The sequence below is a fragment of the Festucalex cinctus genome, chromosome 18 (genome assembly GCF_051991245.1).
Source record: "Festucalex cinctus isolate MCC-2025b chromosome 18, RoL_Fcin_1.0, whole genome shotgun sequence".
Lineage (NCBI taxonomy): Eukaryota > Metazoa > Chordata > Actinopteri > Syngnathiformes > Syngnathidae > Festucalex > Festucalex cinctus.
Genome location: NC_135428.1, coordinates 16,656,475 through 16,673,606, shown reverse-complemented (window position 1 = coordinate 16,673,606; position 17,132 = coordinate 16,656,475). Strand labels below are relative to the sequence as shown.

Below are 17,132 nucleotides of genomic sequence, written 5' to 3'. Positions count from 1 at the left end.
GACATTTTTTTTTACTGTGGATTAAAAAAAATGTACAAAAGATCATTTTAGTATTATTTTACTTTGTGATAGAGTTGCGTGGAAAACATACATGCTACTTTGATAATTTGGTTATTGATTTTGTTAAACTAGGCTTATTTTTGAATTCTCACCAATCAAATCTTGATCTAATGAAAAAGTTAGCAAAAAAAAATAATCAAGTGTCGAAAAGGCTTTCAGCAATGAGCACATTTTCATTTCCTTGCTTTTATTTTGACAGCGACTTTAAATTCAAGTGTAAAAAAAATAAATTTTAACCTGCTCTGAGGTTGTTGATGACCTGCGCCAAGATCTAGTTGAGGCCCCCAAAACGCATTGAACCAATGTGACATCTTTGATGTTTCTGGAAATTGTATGTTGTTGTTGTCTTGACAATCTCTTTTCTCATCAACCGTTCGGGCTGTGTGCTAAGCGGTAATAAATTGCTAATGGTCATTTATTGCCATTGGGCAACTGAATGTTTTATGGCCAGGAAGAGGCTGTCGTTACTTGGCAACCGGACGCCAGGCGACAAGGACGTTGGAAGTGACCATGGCGTCGCAGATGTTTGCCCCCCACTTGCCACCAATCAGCCATAAATGGCAAAGCTGTAAATTTGCTTATGGTTGACTGATACCTGGAGCGACCCCCACCTTCAATGTAAATGTGCTTATAATGACTCTCTCGCCACCTGTGTCACACCAAACATTAGAATAATTCTGTAATAATAACAACAAAAAGCTTCACCTGGCACTTCTTGCGCCGCTGGACATTTTCCGTCCCCGTCAGCTGCTCTGCAAATGATTGACCGACCGAGCGGGGCCCCCGACTCAAGCGACCTCCTCCTCCGACTCAAACGTCAAAGCGTCCCCGGGCATGGCGCACCGCAGCTCGTCCCCGAGAGTCACCGCCTTCCGCTGGGCGCTGCTCGCCGCCTGGCTCGCCGCCAGCGCCTCCGCCGAGCCGGGCGCGGGCCTGCGGACGTGGGCGCGCTTCAACCGGCTGCCCTACCCAGGCGACAAGGCCTTCCTGCACGGCACCTTCCCGCCGGGCTTCATGTGGGCGGTGGGCACGGCCGCCTACCAGGTGGAGGGCGCGTTCGACAAGGACGGCAAGGGACCGTCCATCTGGGACACGTTCACGCGGGGCGGCAGCCGCGTGGCGACGGGCGACGTGGGCAGCGACAGCTACCACAACACGGCGGGCGACGTGCGCGCCATCCGCCAGTTGGGCGTCAGCCACTACCGCTTATCGCTGTCTTGGCCGCGCATCTTCCCCAATGGCACCCGCGGGAGCCTCAACGAAGCGGGGGTGCGCTACTACCGCGGCCTGCTGGCCCGCCTCAAGGAGGCCGGCGTGGAGCCGGTGGTGACGCTGTACCACTGGGATCTGCCCGACGCGCTGCAGCGGCGTCTGGGCGGCTGGAGCAGCCCGGACATGGTGGAGGTGTTCCGGGACTACGCCGACTTCTGCTTCCGGGCGTTCGGCGACCACGTGCGATGGTGGATAACCATCGACAACCCGTTCGTGGTGGCCTGGCACGGATACGGCACCGGGGTGGTCGCCCCGGGCGTCAAGGGCGACCCCGACCTGCCCTTCAGGGTGGGGCACGTGCTCCTCAAGGTCAGACGAAACTTTAATTTTACACCTTAACCTTTCTTGAAGTCCTAATTAACCCATACTCTTGAAACTATAGCCTTGTGTTGAAACCTTAACATGTAAGCTTCAAACCCGAAATCCAAATGTAAATAATCTTGAAACCCTAATGCATATTTGAAAACCTTAATTTGAAACTATATCTTACTTTTTAAACCCTAAATTGAGACCCTATGCAGACTTGAAACCCTCATTTTAAAACATGAAACCCTGTTTGAAACCACAACCCCAAAACTGTCTTGAAACCGTAACTCAATCTTGAAACCTTAACAAGTCTTGAATCCCTAATTAGAAACCCTTAACACAGTCTGACAACTCTACTTTTAAATGCTAAACCTAATTTTAAATCTTAATTTGAAGTCCTAATCTGAAACCCTGCTTCAAACTCTAACCCTACATTGAAACCTTTACCATACTTTGAAGCCCTACTTTGAAACCCTGACCCTATTTTGAAACCCCAACAAAGACTTGAATCCCTAATGTTAAACCTTATCCTAGGTTTGAAACCTTTATCCAGATTTTGAAAGCCTCAAACACAACACAGGCTAATTAGAAATCCTAACCTATCATTTGAAACCCAAATTTAGGCTTGAAATCCTAATTTGAAACCGTAACTTACAGCTTTGAAACACTAAACCAGATTTAATACCCCAGTTTGAAACTATAACCCAGGTTTGAAACGTTAATTAGAAATCCTAAACTATCTTTTGAAACCCAAATTTAGGCTTGAAACCCTAATTTGAAACCTTAATTTACAGCTTTGAAATCCTAAACAAGAGTTAATACCCCAGTTTGAAACTATAACCCAGGTTTGAAACCCTAATCTTAAACCTTACCATAGGTTTGAAACCTTTATCCAGACTTTGAAAGCCTCATTTTAAAACATAACCCAGCTTTGAAACCTTAATTTACAACTTTGAAACCCTAACCCAGTTTTAATACCCCAATTCGAAACTAAAATCCAGGCTTGAAACCCTAATCTTTAACCTCTTGATACCCATCTTGAAATGGTAAACTAGACTTGAAACCCTAATTTATCTTTTTCTTTAAACCTGATTTGAAACGCCAATGTCATCATCGAATAACATAGGTTCCACTCGTCAATAATACTGTACTCGGGTTTGAAATGGTTGTTGCTGTCGTGTATTGATTTTGCGCGTCGCAGGCTCACGCGGCCGCCTGGCACACGTACGACCGCGACTACCGGCGGCGGCAAGGCGGGCGCGTGTCGATGGCGCTGGCGTCCCACTGGGTGCGACCGAGCCGGACACGCGTGGAGAGCCTGCGCGAGTGCCAGTGCTCGCTGGAGCACGTGCTGGGCTGGTTCGCCGGCCCGCTGTTCGGCGACGGCGACTACCCGGCCTGCATGAGGGCCCGCCTGGGCGCCCGGCTGCCGGCCTTCGACGCCGAGGAGCGCCGGCACCTCCGGGGCGCGGCCGACTTCTTCGCGCTGTCTCACGGCGCCACCCTCAGCTTCCAGCTCATCAACGACAGCCTCAAGTTCGGCCAGCAAGAGGACTTGGACCTGCGTATGCTCCTATACTGGGTCAGCGCCGAGTACGACCGGCCCGACATCTTCGTGGTCCAGAGCGGATGGTAACCGCTTCTTCTTTCTTATTTCTTCTTCTTCTTCTTTCTTCTTTTTTCTTCTTCCTTCTTCTTTCTTCCTTCTTTTTCTTTCTTCTTCTTTCTTCTTTCTTCTTCTTCTTTGTTTTCTTCTTTCTTCTTCTTTCTTCTTTCTTCTTCTTCTTCTTCTTCTTTCTTCTTCTTTCTTCTTTCTTCTTCTTCTTCTTTCTTTCTTTCTTCTTTCTTCTTCCTTCTTCTTTCTTCCTTCTTTTTCTTTCTTCTTTTTTCTTCCTTCTTCTTTCTTCCTTCTTTTCTTCTTCTTCTTCTTCTTCTTTCTTCTTCTTCTTTCTTCTTCGTTTTCTTCTTCTTCTTCCTTCCTTCTTCTTTCTTCTTTTCTTCTTCTTCTTCATTTTCTTCTTCTTCTTCCTTCTTCCTTCTTCCTTCTTTTCTTCTTCTTCTTCGTTTTCTTCTTCTTTCTTCCTTCTTCTTCTTTCTTCCTTCTTCTTCTTTCTTCTTTCTTCTTCTTCCTTCTTTTCTTCTTCTTCTTCGTTTTCTTCTTCTTTCTTCCTTCTTCTTCTTTCTTTCTTCCTTCTTCTTCTTCTTCTTTTTCTTCCTTCTTCTTTCTTCTTCTTCTTTCTTCTTCTTTCTTCCTTCTTCTTTCTTCCTTCTTTTTTCTTCCTTCTTTTTTCTTCCTTCCTCCTCCTTCTTCCTTCTTTCTTTTTCCTTCTTTGGGATTCTAGTAAACATGCTTTCACTCACAGAGTAGTTGAAGTAAGCCTGTAACTCTTAATTTGTTAATAAATAAAAAAAATAAATAGAGTAACAGACTTTGGCAAAATTTGAAGTGATAGAGCAATAATTTATTATTATTATTATTATTATTATTATTATTATTATTAATACTCTAATAATACTAAAATATAATAATAGTAAGTAATTTATCCATCCATCCCTCCATCCATTACCTGTAAAAAAAATAATTGTAGAACAGTATTGATAAAAGTGATATATTAGAGCAATTGTTTAAAAGAGAGTAATAGCAAAGTAATCGAGTAACATTGAAGTCGTTGCATGCGTGTTTCCTCGCAAGGTTCGTGTCGAGCAGCACAAAGACGCAGGACCCCAAGCACATGTACTACTTGAAGCGCTTCATCGCGGAAGCTCTCAAATGTGAGTGGCGAGCGATCGGCCAGCGCACGCGACGACGCCTTGCATGTGTCGCTGAGTGATCACGTTATGTGGCGGCTTGCGCTCAGCCATCGCCGTGGACGGCGTGAGGCTGCTGGGCTACACGGCCTGGTCGCTGACGGACGCCTTCGAGTGGCACCGCGAGTACGGCATCAGGCGGGGGCTTTACTACGTCGACTTCAACACGCCCGACATGAAGCGGGAGCCCAAGACCTCTGCCGTCTTCTACAAGTAAGCGACCGCGTGACCTTTGACACGCCATGTGCCCAGTCAGTAAAGAGGAAGTTGTTGTCGTTACCTTTAGTCAGTCAGCACGACATCTCATCAAACATTCACATCGAGTTCATGATTCACCTTTTTCGCTCTTCTTCAGTGACTTTGTATGCTATCATCTCAAACGTGGAATATTTTGCTATAAAACATTTCTTTAAAAGTAGCGAAAATAGTTACTTTGCCTGGTAATGAGTTACTTTTTTAAATGAAGTTTCAGTTACTAACTCAGTTACTTTTTTAAACAAGTAATGAGTAACTATAACTCGACTAAATGCAATTTCTGCAGAAATTGCGTGGGAATGCTGAAAGCTGAATGCTTAGCTGAATGCTAAGCTATTACGCTATCAAAGTATTCTTCCTTAACTTTAACCATGGTACTACTTTATCACATTTTACACATTACTCTATTACTTGATGCTATTTATTTTACATTAAAGTCTTACTGTAATTACTTTATCACTTAACTCAAGCTGTATTACTTTAGCTAGGACTCAATCACTTTAGCAATTATACCATAAAATAAATTTACTCTTCATATTTTTACTTTACTCTCATGTTTTAGTATTATGCTATTAATCTTACTTTCCTTTTAGTACTCGTTACGCTTACCATATTGCTCGTACTTGTCTCATTACTCAATGTGTTGCGTTTGTGACATTTGTTGTGTCGTCGTTAGCATTAGCACTGATGTTGGTCGTTGCCAATAGGAACGTGATCCGGAAAAACGGTTTTCCGGAGCTTCCGGAGAACCGTCCTGCTCAAGGCGTTTTCCCGTGTGACTTCGCTTGGGGGGTCTCCGCCAATTCCATCCAGGTCAGTTGCGAACGTGAAACTTCGTCCACAAACTCGTTTGCGGAATCAATGTTGAACATGAAATATTCTTGGTTTTATTTGGCAAGACACCAAAATATGTTTTTAAGATAAAAAAAACATACTGTTTTATGAAAATATGTTTTTCTACAAATTATAGCATTTCATTACAAAATGTACTGTTTTCTGTCAAAGTAGTTTGTGCCTATTCAAAGTTAAACAAAGCCCTATGTAATATAAAAGTAGTGCTTTTGCCGCCATCTTGGTGCAAGGGGAGGAGCTTCATTTGAGCCACGTCTAAGTAGAAAAAGTGTTTAGCCGCCATCTTGTGGCTTGCAGGGCTCCGTTCCCATCCCCTGCAATTTTTACGACAACAATACACAACTTTTACTGCAAAATTTGCCGTTTTTTTTTTTTGCTAAAGTGTCTCATTACAAAATTTACACGCTGTGTTTGTGGGCGAGGTGGAAAGCTCTCCCAGTCAGTTTGCGGACCCCAACGTGTACGTTTGGAACATGGACAGCGGTGAGCTGACCCGACTGGAGGGTCTCGTAGCGCCACCTACACACCGCCACGCGCACTGCGCCGACTACGTTAGCATCCGACAGCAGGTGACTCGCAAACCGTAAAGCGTTTGGAACCAATCCGCTCGAGTTCTGACAAATGTTTGTTGTGCCAGGTGGATGAAATCCAGGCGGTGGGCGTGAGCCACTTCCACTTCTCGCTCAACTGGTCTGCGCTGGTCCCGGCGGGCGACGTGGCACGGCCCAACGCCAGCCTGCTGGCTTACTACCGCTGCTTCAGCCGCCAGCTGCTGCGCGCCAACGTCACACCCGTGGTCACCCTGTGGCACCACACGCGCCCGCGCAGCAGTCTGCCGCCGCCGCTCGACGGCGCCAACTGCTGGCTCAACAGGTAGCTGACGTCCCGTTGCCGACATTTCGGCGCATGACTTCACATAAGTGAGGATGTTGGTTGATTGTAGCGTACTGCGTTGCGTTCAGGGAGACTCCGGAATTTTTCGCCGACTACGCGCGGCTGTGCTTCCGCGAGCTGGGCGAGCACGTGAAGATGTGGATCACGCTCAACGAGCCCAACGACGAGATGGTGCTCTACCAGGAAGCTCATCAGATGCTGCGAGCCCACGCGCTCGCCTGGCGCGCCTACGACCGAGAGTTCAGGGCCGCTCAGGGCGGTCAGGTCAGTGCCCCGCTCGAAAAACGATTGGGTCAAAAATAAACCAAATTGGGTCAAAAATGGACTGACATAACTTTTTTTGAGTTATTAAACAAATGAAATTAATAATCCACGAAGCAACCAAATTCTTTGTGTAGTTTTGTGCTGTTTTTGTTTTTTTCGTTTGACCCAACATTTTGGGTTCATTGACTAACCCAATTGAATTTGGTCGGAAATTAACTTTTTGAGTTATTTAATCCAAAACCTTGGGTAAAATTAAATTAATAACCCACAAAGCAACCCAATTCTTGTGTTGTGGGTTATTCATTGGACCCAACTTTTTGGGTCATTGAATAACCCAACTGAATTTGGTCAAAAAATGAGCTGACCCAATTTTTTTGGAATTATTTAATTAATCCAAAACCTAGATTAAAGTTAAATTAATAACCCTCAAAACAACAATTTTTGGGTTGTTTTGTGGATTATTCGTTTGACCCAACTTTTTGGATTCATTGAATAACCCAAAAAGTTGAGTTGGTCCCTGTTTGACCCAATTTGGGTTATTAAAACTCAAAATGTTGAGTTAGTCACTTTTGGACCCAATTTGGGTTACTTTTGTAACTCAAAAAGTAAGCTGGTCACTTATTTTTATAACTCAAAACATTTAGTTGGTCCCTTTGTGACCCAATTTGGGTTATTTTTTACAACGGAAAAAGTAAACTGGTCCTTTATTTTTACCAATCAAAACATTGAGTTGGTCCCTTTTTGACCCAATTCAGGTTATTTTTATAACTCAAAACGTTGCGTTGGTCCCTTTTTGACTCAATTCGGGTTATTATTATAACTCAAAACGTTGAGTTTTTTCCCTTTTTGACCCAATTTGGGTTTTTTATATAACTCGAAAAGTAAGCTGGTCCCTGATTTTTATTGCTCAAAACATTGAGTTGGTCCCTTTTTGACCCACTTTAGTTATTTTTATAACTCAAAACATTGAGTTGGTTCCTTTTTGACCCAATTTAGGTTAGTTTTTACCAAACTGCTTTTAGAGTGCCTATTCAGGCCTATCTCGGCCTGACACGTTCCAGTCTCCACACTCGTGTTGTTTTTCAGGTGTCTCTGGCCCTGCACATGGACTGGGTGGAACCGGCCTTCTCGTTCAGCCGCGAGGACGTGGAACCGGCCAAGAGGGTTCTGGACTTCCGGGTGGGATGGTTCGCCGAGCCGATCTTTGGCAGTGGAGATTATCCTCTGGGAATGAGAAGCTGGCTGCGACAGCTCAACTCTCTTGAGTACACGTTTAGTGCAAATCAAACTTCACTGCTGACACTGCTGTTCTTTTTGTTGTTGTTTTATTTTAAGAAAACTCAACCCCTTCTCGCCAGTTTCACTTTGGCAATGTGAAATTTGGTAGACATGTCTGTCATGAAGAGTTTTTTGTTTGTTTTGTTTTTTAATACTCCAGGACTACTTTGAAGAAAATCTCATGGATTGTAAACAAGACAAACGCTAGTTTTGGTCATTATGCTTGGTTGCATTGCAGACTTCCGGTGTTCAACGAGGAGGATCGGCAGCTGGTGAAGGGCACGTACGACTTTTTTGCCATCAGCCACTTTAGCACCGAACTGGTGACGCAGGCCAAGGAGGACCCGTAAGAACGCGCACGCCGCCGCCATGTAGCTAGCATGCTAACGCTCACCACCTGCTGACTTTGTGGCGTGTTCGCAGGTACATGTACAACTACAAGCTGGAGGTCCAGCACATGATCGACACCACGTGGATCATGTCGCCCCGTCCCGTGGTACCTTGGGGCCTGAGGAAGGCGCTCAACTGGGTGAGGCGGACGCTATTTGATTACAATTTTGGGATTTTGCATTTTGGAATCAGGCTTCATGCTGAATGAATTTGCAGGTGAAGGAGCATTACCCACACGTGCCCGTTTACGTGATGGCCAACGGCGTGCAGGAGGACCCGGCCCGCTTCAAGGATAGCCTGAGGGTCTTCTACGTGTACAACTATATCAACGAGGCACTCAAAGGTGACGTTGGCGACTGTCTAATGATTACACGGACATGAGGTCACTGGCCGTCAAACACAAACATGCGACGTCAAAGTCATTGAACTCTGGTCAACCGCACTCGACCTGAGCTTGTGACTTGCTAGTTTATCTTCAATTTCTCCAGACAGCCAGAAAATTTAGTTTTGAACGGCAAAATTAAGTGTTTATATGGCAAAGTATAGTATAAAGTAAAAAAAAAAAGAGACACACAAATGACCCCATTTTTTGTTAGGACTCATGCCAGCAATTTTTTTTTTCATTTTTTGTTTTTGTGGATAAATTGGGTTATGTGTAAAAATTAGTGCTGTCAAACAATTAAAATTTTTTAATCTGATTAATCACACTTTTAAATTTTGATTGATCACGATTAATCAGCTAAATTACTCGCGTATTTGCGCAACATAAAATAAATACAAAATACCGTAATATTTTGACATTAATGCATTTTATTATCCGAATGTCATTTGCAAACATTAATTAAATGCATGTACGCAATTGCATGCATGCGTGTATTGCTCAAAACGTAACAGCATCAAATCAACTGGGTGCAATTCAGCAATTATTAATTAATTAAATGCAAATTACTTTTGTTTTATCTAAAGTCCCGTCGGGGTGTTTTTGAAAGCGAAATTTACCACCGAGCACACCAACTGGAGTCACCCCGCTCATTTTGGAACAACAGGCGTAGGAAATGCCGTGCATTGACCTCATCACTGACCTGCGCAGCCTTCAATGTAACCATCCGCCGTTACGTTCAAGGCTCAAGTGCGGTCCAAAAAAATAGTGCGATTAATCTGCGTTGATATGTGATTAATTTAACTTTTTTTCTGTGATTAATTAATCTATTAACGCTTTATCTTTGACAGCCCGAGTAAAAATATAACACCTAAATGTTAAATTGTGGGGTTCAATATAAAATATGTTGTTTTGATATTAACATGGCAGCTTAACAGTCTTTGTGAGACCTTCAGCAATTGTTCCAAATATTTGCCGACTAATGTGGAATAACTTTGCTGACAGCGTTTACCTTGGACGGCGTGAATCTGAAGGGCTACTTTGCGTACGCCCTGAGCGACCAGCGCGACCCGGAATTCGGCCTGTACGGCCACGTGCACGAGGAGGCGGTGGTGAAAGCATCGCTGGCCAACTACCGCAACATCATCCGCCACAACGGCTTCCCCGAGCAGGGGGCGCCCGCCCGGCGGTGCCCCTACGCCGCCCGGCCCTGTGCCGGCTGTCAGGCTCTGGTCAAACGGCCCGTGGTGGGCTTCCTGACGCTGGTGGGCTCGGCCGTGCTGATCACGCTGGGCCTTGTTGTCTACTACTCCAGGAGAAGTAAATATGCGTACTGATGATTGACATTCCATTTGCATTTAGAAGCTCCTAGAAGCACTTGAATTTGTTTTCTTTGTAACTTATTGCTAGCAAATGTTTATTGCAGTAATCTCCTTTTAATGCACTTGTCAGTGTAATGCTTCCTGTTTCCACCATGTTATTTTTTTTAATAGCCTTTCTTCTTTTCTCTGGGGTATTAAAATAACACTTCTGTACCACTTTTTGGTACCCTACGTTGGTGTGACAAAAATATTACATGCACTAGACCTGAAAGATACCGTACAGTAGGCTACTGTAATGATGACTGATTTGTACCACTTAACAGTAGGGATGTAACGATGCATTCAAGCTTCGATTTGATTTTCAGTTCCCAATTCCGATTTACTGCGCTTGGCTGGCAACCAGTTCAGGCTGTACCCTGCTTAATGACCATCGCCAGCTGGGATAGGCTCCCCCCGCGACCCTTGTAAGGAGTAAGCGGTTCAGAAAATGGATGGATGGATTCATTCTGATTTAAATTTGATTTAAAAATATCATTTAGTTTTAATAAGGTGGCGGTAATGTATCAAAAGAACCGCAAAAAGAAAGAAGAAGAAGTAATGCATTACCACAGGTGGCCTTCTCATCGCCATAGATATCAATGCTAAAGAAGGGGGCGCTAATTCACCAAAAGTATTTGATAACCGTTAAAAGGAAGTAGAAGAAGGCAACTAAGACGTTCGTAGTCGTGTGGATTGAATCAGATAGCATGTTGTAGCTATGTCAAGGATTCGAGCAGCAAGATTCACAATAACCAGAATACTACCTTTGGCTTTGACGCAGAATTGTCGTAAGGTAAGCCATTTGAAACTAATGCAAAAAAAAAAAAAAAAGAAAAAAAAAAGCTTTTCCGTCGTGGAAAATTTCATGCAATCAAAACTTGTAGCTGTCTAAATATGTATTTTTCAAGATGTAGGTGCTGCTATGGTTAAAATGACTTTGCGATCGATTCTTTTTTCTTTTTAACATACATTTTCAATGTACTGTATCAATACATTCCTACTTAACAGGACTCAAAAAGTTTTGATTTCAAACCACCAAGATATATTACTATCTTGAGAAAACAATCTGTATTTTATATTTTATTGAAAAACCCTTTTCAAGAAAATATTTAGTAATATTTAACTCATTCACTGCCAATGACAGCTATAGACGTCAAAATCCAAGCAAACAGCCAGTGTTAATTTTGAAAAAAAGCAAAAGAAAATTTAAAATTAAAATTTTAATATATAAAAAAAATAATTTAGTTTTAGTTATAGTCTTCTGACTAAATTTAATTAAAGCCTTAGTCATAACTCAGTCAGGCCTAGACCCAGTATGTGGTCTCAGTAAGACCAAGACCGATCACAAGAACGTCAACGCCCGTGTTGTAGGGTAACAGGAATCCGTTCTACGCATGATGGTAGCACTTAGCAATGAGATTGTTGTCATCGTTGTTATTCATAACCACAATGATTAATAACTATGAATGAAAACAATGAATAACTAAAACTAAATTCAAATTTCTTGTCAAAATTTGCACTGGCTGTTTGCTTGGATTTTGACGTCTATAGTCGTCATTGGCAGTGAATGAGTAAAAAAAAAAAAAAAAAGGTATGTTCACCCCATGAAAACCAGTAATTTTACAACGCGATGACATTTTTCAGGATTTTTTTTTTTTTTAATTACAGGAAAAATGGAAAAATTAGAATTTTGTCAAGCAAAAAAATATTTTCAAGAATAAAACATTTTTTTGTTTTTACTGCACCTCAAAGTTAAATTCCAACAAACAACATAAGGATGTACGCACCCAAACACAGAACAGACTGCAGGAGGAAGTGTGATTAGCATAGTCTTGCATACTGTAGATGTGGTATAACTGTGTCAAGTAAATAAACGTCCAAACAGTGACAATATCATCAAGTACTTTGAATGTTAGTGTCCACTATCAGAATCAGAACATCATGCCGTCCAGTCCGTCCTCCATGAACTTCTTGTAGATGGCCATGAACTTGGCGGTGAAGGCTTCTAGGTGATAGATGGCTTTGTTGCCAAGCTGCAACCGGTGCTCGTAGTATGCCGCAATGTGCGTCACCTCCGGCTTCAGGTGCCCGTCGCAGTTGTTGAGAAGCTCCCGCACCAAACCCTGTGAAGAACAAAAAAAAAAGTGAGTAATAGAGAAACAGATTTCACAAACTTTTTTTTTTGTTTTTTGCACGTTTGTGTCGTACTTGCCTTCATGATGATGTCAGCAGGGATGCAGTGAGTCAACAGCTCGTACAAACGACCTCGGACCTCCATCAATCTGGCCCAAACGGGATGAGTGTTGAACTTTGAATTGTTGACAGTAATATTACTTTTAACAAAGATTTGTGATTCTGCTGCCCCCTGGTGGCCAAATCTAGTTCACTGCAATTTAGTAGACCAATACAGCAGTGGAGAGTATTTCATTACAATACAAACCAAGATTTGCTCTAATTTAACCAGGTAAAGTAACTGAGGTGTACCATATCATCTCTTGCCTTGACGTGATGGGTTATGTAAAGCTAGCAGGCTAGTTTGAATAGTAAAGACCATCGGCGGCAACATGCTTGTGTGTCTAAAGAAAATGTCCGCCACCTGTGGCCCCCTCCTACCTCTGCGGGGTCTGCTGGCTCACGATGACGTTGGCCGTTTCTCGGAGAAACACTTCCCAGTCGGGTTCTGTGACATCCTGGTCCGGCGAGAAGGGGTACCTGTAGGAGGAGGCCGTTGTCACGGCAACCAACGGGTCAGTTCTCAATATAGCTTTCCCTCGTCTATTGTGGGTGTTACATTCTAAAATCTACCCGCAATAATGGAAATCTGCGCTAAAAAAAAAAAAAAAAAATCTTGTTAATTATATATTTTTTTTCATTCATTATAAATGTTATTTTGTTTTGGTATGATTTTTGCTTTATTATAAATGCATTTCATTCATCAGGTTTTTTTTTCATTTACATTCATTTTTTTCATTATAAGTTTTTTTTATTATTTATTACAGCATTTTTTTAAATCTGTTTTAATATGATTTTTTTAGTTTATTATGAATGCTTTTTCATTCATATTTTTTTTTATTTACAGTAATTTTTTCCATTTAAAAGTTTTTTTTAAAATTTATTGCAGTATATATTTTTGGTATGATTTTTAGTTTACTTTGAATGCTTTTTCATCTTTTTTTTTCCCTTTTACAGTCTTTTTTTTTTTTTTTTTTTTTTTCCATTAAAAGTATGTGTGTTTAATTTAGTTGTTATACAGCACAGTAAATATTTTCTGTCTCCGTAATGCAATGCCGTGGCACGACGGGACAGACACAATTGGAAAGGTCTCGTCGAGGCGAATCCACGGATGCCCGTATGTCCCCGGTCGGACGTAGGGTTCGAGAGATAAAAAAACAAAAAAAGAACGTTGAAAAAAATCTGTGAAACAGCGAGACCACGAAAGATGAACCCGCGATAAACGAAGGAACACTTTAGTGTTAGACAAGTCGTAGACACGCGTCAAGGAAAAAAAGACGCATAATTGTCATAAAAAGTAATCGGAAAGTAGCAGGCAAGTTGCAGACGAATAACACGCATGTCACCAACGGTCAACCATTTGTGCGACTCACTGCTGCACCCTGCAGGCCTCGCACATCAGCAGAGCTTTTCGGAGGTTGCGCCCTGACTTGTCGCTAATCCGCTTGGCCAGCTCGAGCGGGAGGAGGAGACCCTCTTTCTTGCATACCGACGTGAGGACGTGACACACCTGAGGTACGAGGCGAAAAACACGTAAGAGACGGGGGGCGGAAAGTCCTCAGCATCGAACACAGACAATCTTCCATATTGTTACCTCCTCCGTGCTGGGCAGGGGAACGCGGATGGCGAGGCAGCGGCTGCGTATGGGCCCGATGACCTTGGAGGTGGACGTGGAGCAGAGCACCAGGCGGCAGGTGGCCATGTACTTCTCCATGGTGCGCCGCAAAGCGTGCTGGGCGTCTTTCGTCAGGCGATCCACCTCGGTGAGCAGCACCACTGGCCAGCAAACGGGATTGTGTCAAAGGCGTTTCTGGAGTTGAGTGACGTGTTCGAGCCCCACCTTTGAACTCTCGCTGCGTGCTGGACTGGATCTGCTGAGACTGGGCCATGGTCTTGATCAGCTCCTGGATCACCACGCGGTCCTGGTTGCCAGCATCACTGAATAACAATCAACGTGTCAGGCTGGTGGGAATACTCTTTATAGTATAGGACAAAGATCAGCAATCAAAAAGGAAGAAAACACCTGAAACTGGAGAAATCTCCCCAATTTCAACATTTTCACTTATGGGTGTCCTCACTTTTGTGAGTTGCTGTCAAAGTAATAGATTTACCTGGGGTTGACCTCCAAGTGGTAGTTGCTGGCTATGGTGTTGATCTCAATCTTCTTCTTGGAGGGAGCCTACAAACAAGGACAACCACAAGGGTGAGCTTGCTTTGTTGAATTTCTTTCTGGGACAGACACAAATAATCCATTATGGATTTTAAAAAGTAACTGATTAATGACTGATCTTCTCACCACGACGGTCTGGTGTTCAATGCGAAGCTTCTCCACCCCGGCACCGTAGAGCTCCCTCAGCAGACACATGATGCGAGTCTTCTTGCCTGCGCCAGAAGGACCATACACCAGCAAGTGGGGGAAATCGCCACATTGAACCTGAAAAACACATACACGGTTTGTGTTTAACATTATGTCAACAACAACAACAAAAAACACCACTAACGTACAGGTTGCTACATCACACATTTGTTTTTGTGCTTGTTACATATCCATGTGAAAAATACTCTTAATTTCACCTAGGGCTGGGAAAGTAATGAATTTCATCGATCAATTTGTCTTTATCTGGCAATGCGGCTCCATTTCGTTAGGTTGTTAGAATTAAAAACAAAATGGAGGCGCTGTTCGACAACAATAAACGGGTTCGCAACCGACAAGTATCCAACTGTGTGGAATTAGCTTAGAGGCTAAGCTACCGAACGAAGGCAGGCCTGAACTTGTGCCAATCTTTTCACGACTCTCACCAGGTTCTTGAGTTGAGTCGCTTGCTCTTTGTGGTAATCGAGTTTGCCGAGCGACGTGGGTCGGTACTTGTCCACCCACAAACTCATTTTCGCGTGATTTTAGCAGCGGCGCTTCTTTGACAGCGAGCTGAAAACTCTTCCCGCGAAATGGTTTGTTGTTCGCGCTGCGACTTCCGCTTCAGCTACGGAAAGTCAGATGAGTCAATGTGAATCGAATAACGCGAGAGTTGTTTTTACTTCACTACATTTCTAACCAAATTCTTTCTATTTAGGGACTAAATATTGTTGTTGTTTTATCTTTAATTCATGACACCAGTTTAATTGTTAATTTTAATTACCTGTTTGTCTTTCTCAATTGAACAAAACAATGAACATAATATACTCTAAACATATAAAAACAGTAGGCCTACAACATATTGCTTTAGTTACTGTAGTTGTATTAAATTGTAGTAGGCCTATGTGATAGCATGCAGTGAGTCTTGGTTGTTTGTACCACTAAATAGCAGCACATAGTTTTTAACACCACTATATTTATTTTCCCACATAATGCTCATTGAGGAAATTGATTACTGTATTATAGATTAAATATTATTTTAGATACATTTTTGTTCAAGCGTTATTTCAATACATTTTTCTAATGTTGCTATACAAAGGTGTAGTGTTTACATTCAAACTGGAGAAAAAGCCACAATGTCTTACTATAATAGTAAATATTCTTTATCTTTATAGGAGAAAAGCCTCGTATATATGGGCAGTTGGACCTACTGTAGGCTACTACAGGTTAGTAAAGTGGTACTTGTATGTTTGTTTGTTCTCATTCATTTTCAATAATTTCCAAAACAAGGGGCAGCAGTCGTTTGCCTTGTGCTTGTCGGTTCACTAGATGTATGAAAGTTGACTTTCAGAGAACCTTGTTAATATTGCAACGTTATCATCTCAGGATGACTCACAAGATGTGTGTTTCAAGTAAAAGCCATGCCCTGTCCTGCACCTTCCCTGAGAGTAAAAATAGCCCCCATGTAGCCACATGCAGCATGTGTGCAGGAATGTGTACACTGTACAGCACACAGGAAATATCTGTGCTGTTGTGGCCCAAATTGACCAACAAGACGACTCTGGAAAATGAGGAGGGACAAGAAGAGGGGTGGGTTTATATTTATACTATGTGTGTGTTTGTCCACAAAGGGGGTCTATGTGACGTTATCAACCTCTGGGAGTCCCCGATTGGCCCAAACAAAGCAGAGTGTTCATTTCCTGAACAACCGCCTCACAGTGCCATTGGGTGGAGCGCCCCAAAATGAATAGCACTCAGTTAATTTGGACTGTTGCCTTTTAGCATCCAGGACACGGTCATCCATAGTTTTTTTTTGTTTGTTTGTTGTTCTTCTGGAAAGGTTACAAAAAGAGAGGTGGTTATAAGGCCATTGTCAGAAGCGCGAAGAAAGTCACTTGTGGAAAAGAAATCTATTTCACGTTGGGACTGACTTTGATTTGTTTTCCAGTTTTTAGTTTCAGCAGGGGGCGCTGTGACATGCACGTAGCGGTTAATTAATTAAAAATAATGGTTAGCATGTTTACCTCGTCATTTAAACCTGGCATCCATGCAAAGACTAAAAACCACGGCGAGCTGCCCAAACCGCGTCCTTTTAAAGGTTTATTCCCCATTTTCCCCCTCCTCCCGTTTATGCTGAGCTTGTCGATGTGCTAACCTCAACTTGCTCTTAAATCGACCGCGCACCACACCGGGAAACCTCATAAAATTCAATTAATTGTGTTCCGCTCAACGCCAGCGTCTGGTGGGCTGGGGAGCTGTTATTTTAGCTGCACGTTTTCACATACTCGTTTTAGGTCAATGTGAACTAGTAGATTTTAATCTGACACAAAATGGCCATCAAAGTCTGACATTTTGGTTTAAGGTAAAGAACTTGAGCGCTCAAAACAAGTTTCACTTGATAACGAAATTTGGTAAGAACATGTCTAAT

The 17,132-nt window shown here is 42.8% G+C and overlaps 3 protein-coding genes across 5 annotated transcripts in view; 2 read left to right on the top strand and 1 right to left on the bottom strand.

Annotated features, from left to right (window-relative positions):
* Window positions 1-20: 20 nt before the first annotated feature.
* kl (klotho) lies at window positions 21-10,296 on the top strand. 2 transcript variants are annotated; one of them, XM_077504569.1, is made up of 13 exons: window positions 21-1,641; window positions 2,840-3,270; window positions 4,331-4,410; window positions 4,497-4,659; window positions 5,409-5,514; window positions 5,976-6,122; window positions 6,191-6,426; window positions 6,516-6,711; window positions 7,798-7,976; window positions 8,228-8,335; window positions 8,413-8,518; window positions 8,596-8,722; window positions 9,764-10,296. In XM_077504569.1, exons 1-13 carry the CDS (start codon window positions 895-897, stop codon window positions 10,093-10,095), a joined length of 2,958 nt encoding a protein of 985 aa, XP_077360695.1. In that variant the 5' UTR covers window positions 21-894; the 3' UTR covers window positions 10,096-10,296. The 2 variants fall into 2 exon arrangements, with proteins under 2 accessions (XP_077360695.1, XP_077360694.1); XM_077504568.1 differs by having other exon boundaries at window positions 7,798-7,982.
* A 639-nt stretch (window positions 10,297-10,935) lies between these two features.
* Window positions 10,936-17,132, top strand: part of stard13a (StAR related lipid transfer domain containing 13a) — a 26,656-nt gene continuing 20,459 nt past the window's right edge. Inside the window, exons 1-5 of one of the 2 annotated variants that reach the window (XM_077504566.1) lie at window positions 10,936-12,866; window positions 13,740-13,884; window positions 13,964-14,554; window positions 14,675-14,803; window positions 15,880-15,930. The gene's annotated coding sequence lies outside the window, so the exon portion shown is untranslated. Of the gene's footprint in view, window positions 12,867-12,937; window positions 13,885-13,963; window positions 14,555-14,674; window positions 14,804-15,879; window positions 15,931-17,132 lie in introns of those variants that run through there. The other variant, XM_077504567.1, reaches the window with a different exon arrangement.
* rfc3 (replication factor C (activator 1) 3) lies at window positions 11,187-15,346 on the bottom strand. The gene is made up of 9 exons (XM_077504570.1): window positions 15,151-15,346; window positions 14,648-14,785; window positions 14,463-14,530; window positions 14,192-14,289; window positions 13,946-14,127; window positions 13,725-13,861; window positions 12,733-12,831; window positions 12,332-12,401; window positions 11,187-12,242 (listed from the first exon to the last, which is right to left on the bottom strand). The coding sequence occupies exons 1-9, from the start codon at window positions 15,235-15,237 to the stop codon at window positions 12,051-12,053; spliced, it is 1,071 nt and encodes a 356-aa protein (XP_077360696.1). The 5' UTR covers window positions 15,238-15,346; the 3' UTR covers window positions 11,187-12,050.

Bases quoted from the DNA above. Each gene is read 5' to 3' on its own strand.
- kl (XM_077504568.1), top strand. From the start codon at position 895: ATGGCGCACCGCAGCTCGTCCCCGAGAGTCACCGCCTTCCGCTGGGCG. The intron at 6,427-6,515 runs GTAGCTGACGTC...CGTTGCGTTCAG, and splicing joins GCCAACTGCTGGCTCAACAG to GGAGACTCCGGAATTTTTCG. The intron at 8,336-8,412 runs GTAAGAACGCGC...GCGTGTTCGCAG, and splicing joins ACGCAGGCCAAGGAGGACCC to GTACATGTACAACTACAAGC.
- rfc3 (XM_077504570.1), bottom strand. From the start codon at position 15,237: ATGAGTTTGTGGGTGGACAAGTACCGACCCACGTCGCTCGGCAAACTC. The intron at 14,128-14,191 runs GTGGGGCTCGAA...TTTGCTGGCCAG, and splicing joins CACGCAGCGAGAGTTCAAAG to TGGTGCTGCTCACCGAGGTG. The intron at 12,243-12,331 runs GCAAGTACGACA...TGTTCTTCACAG, and splicing joins CTGCTGACATCATCATGAAG to GGTTTGGTGCGGGAGCTTCT.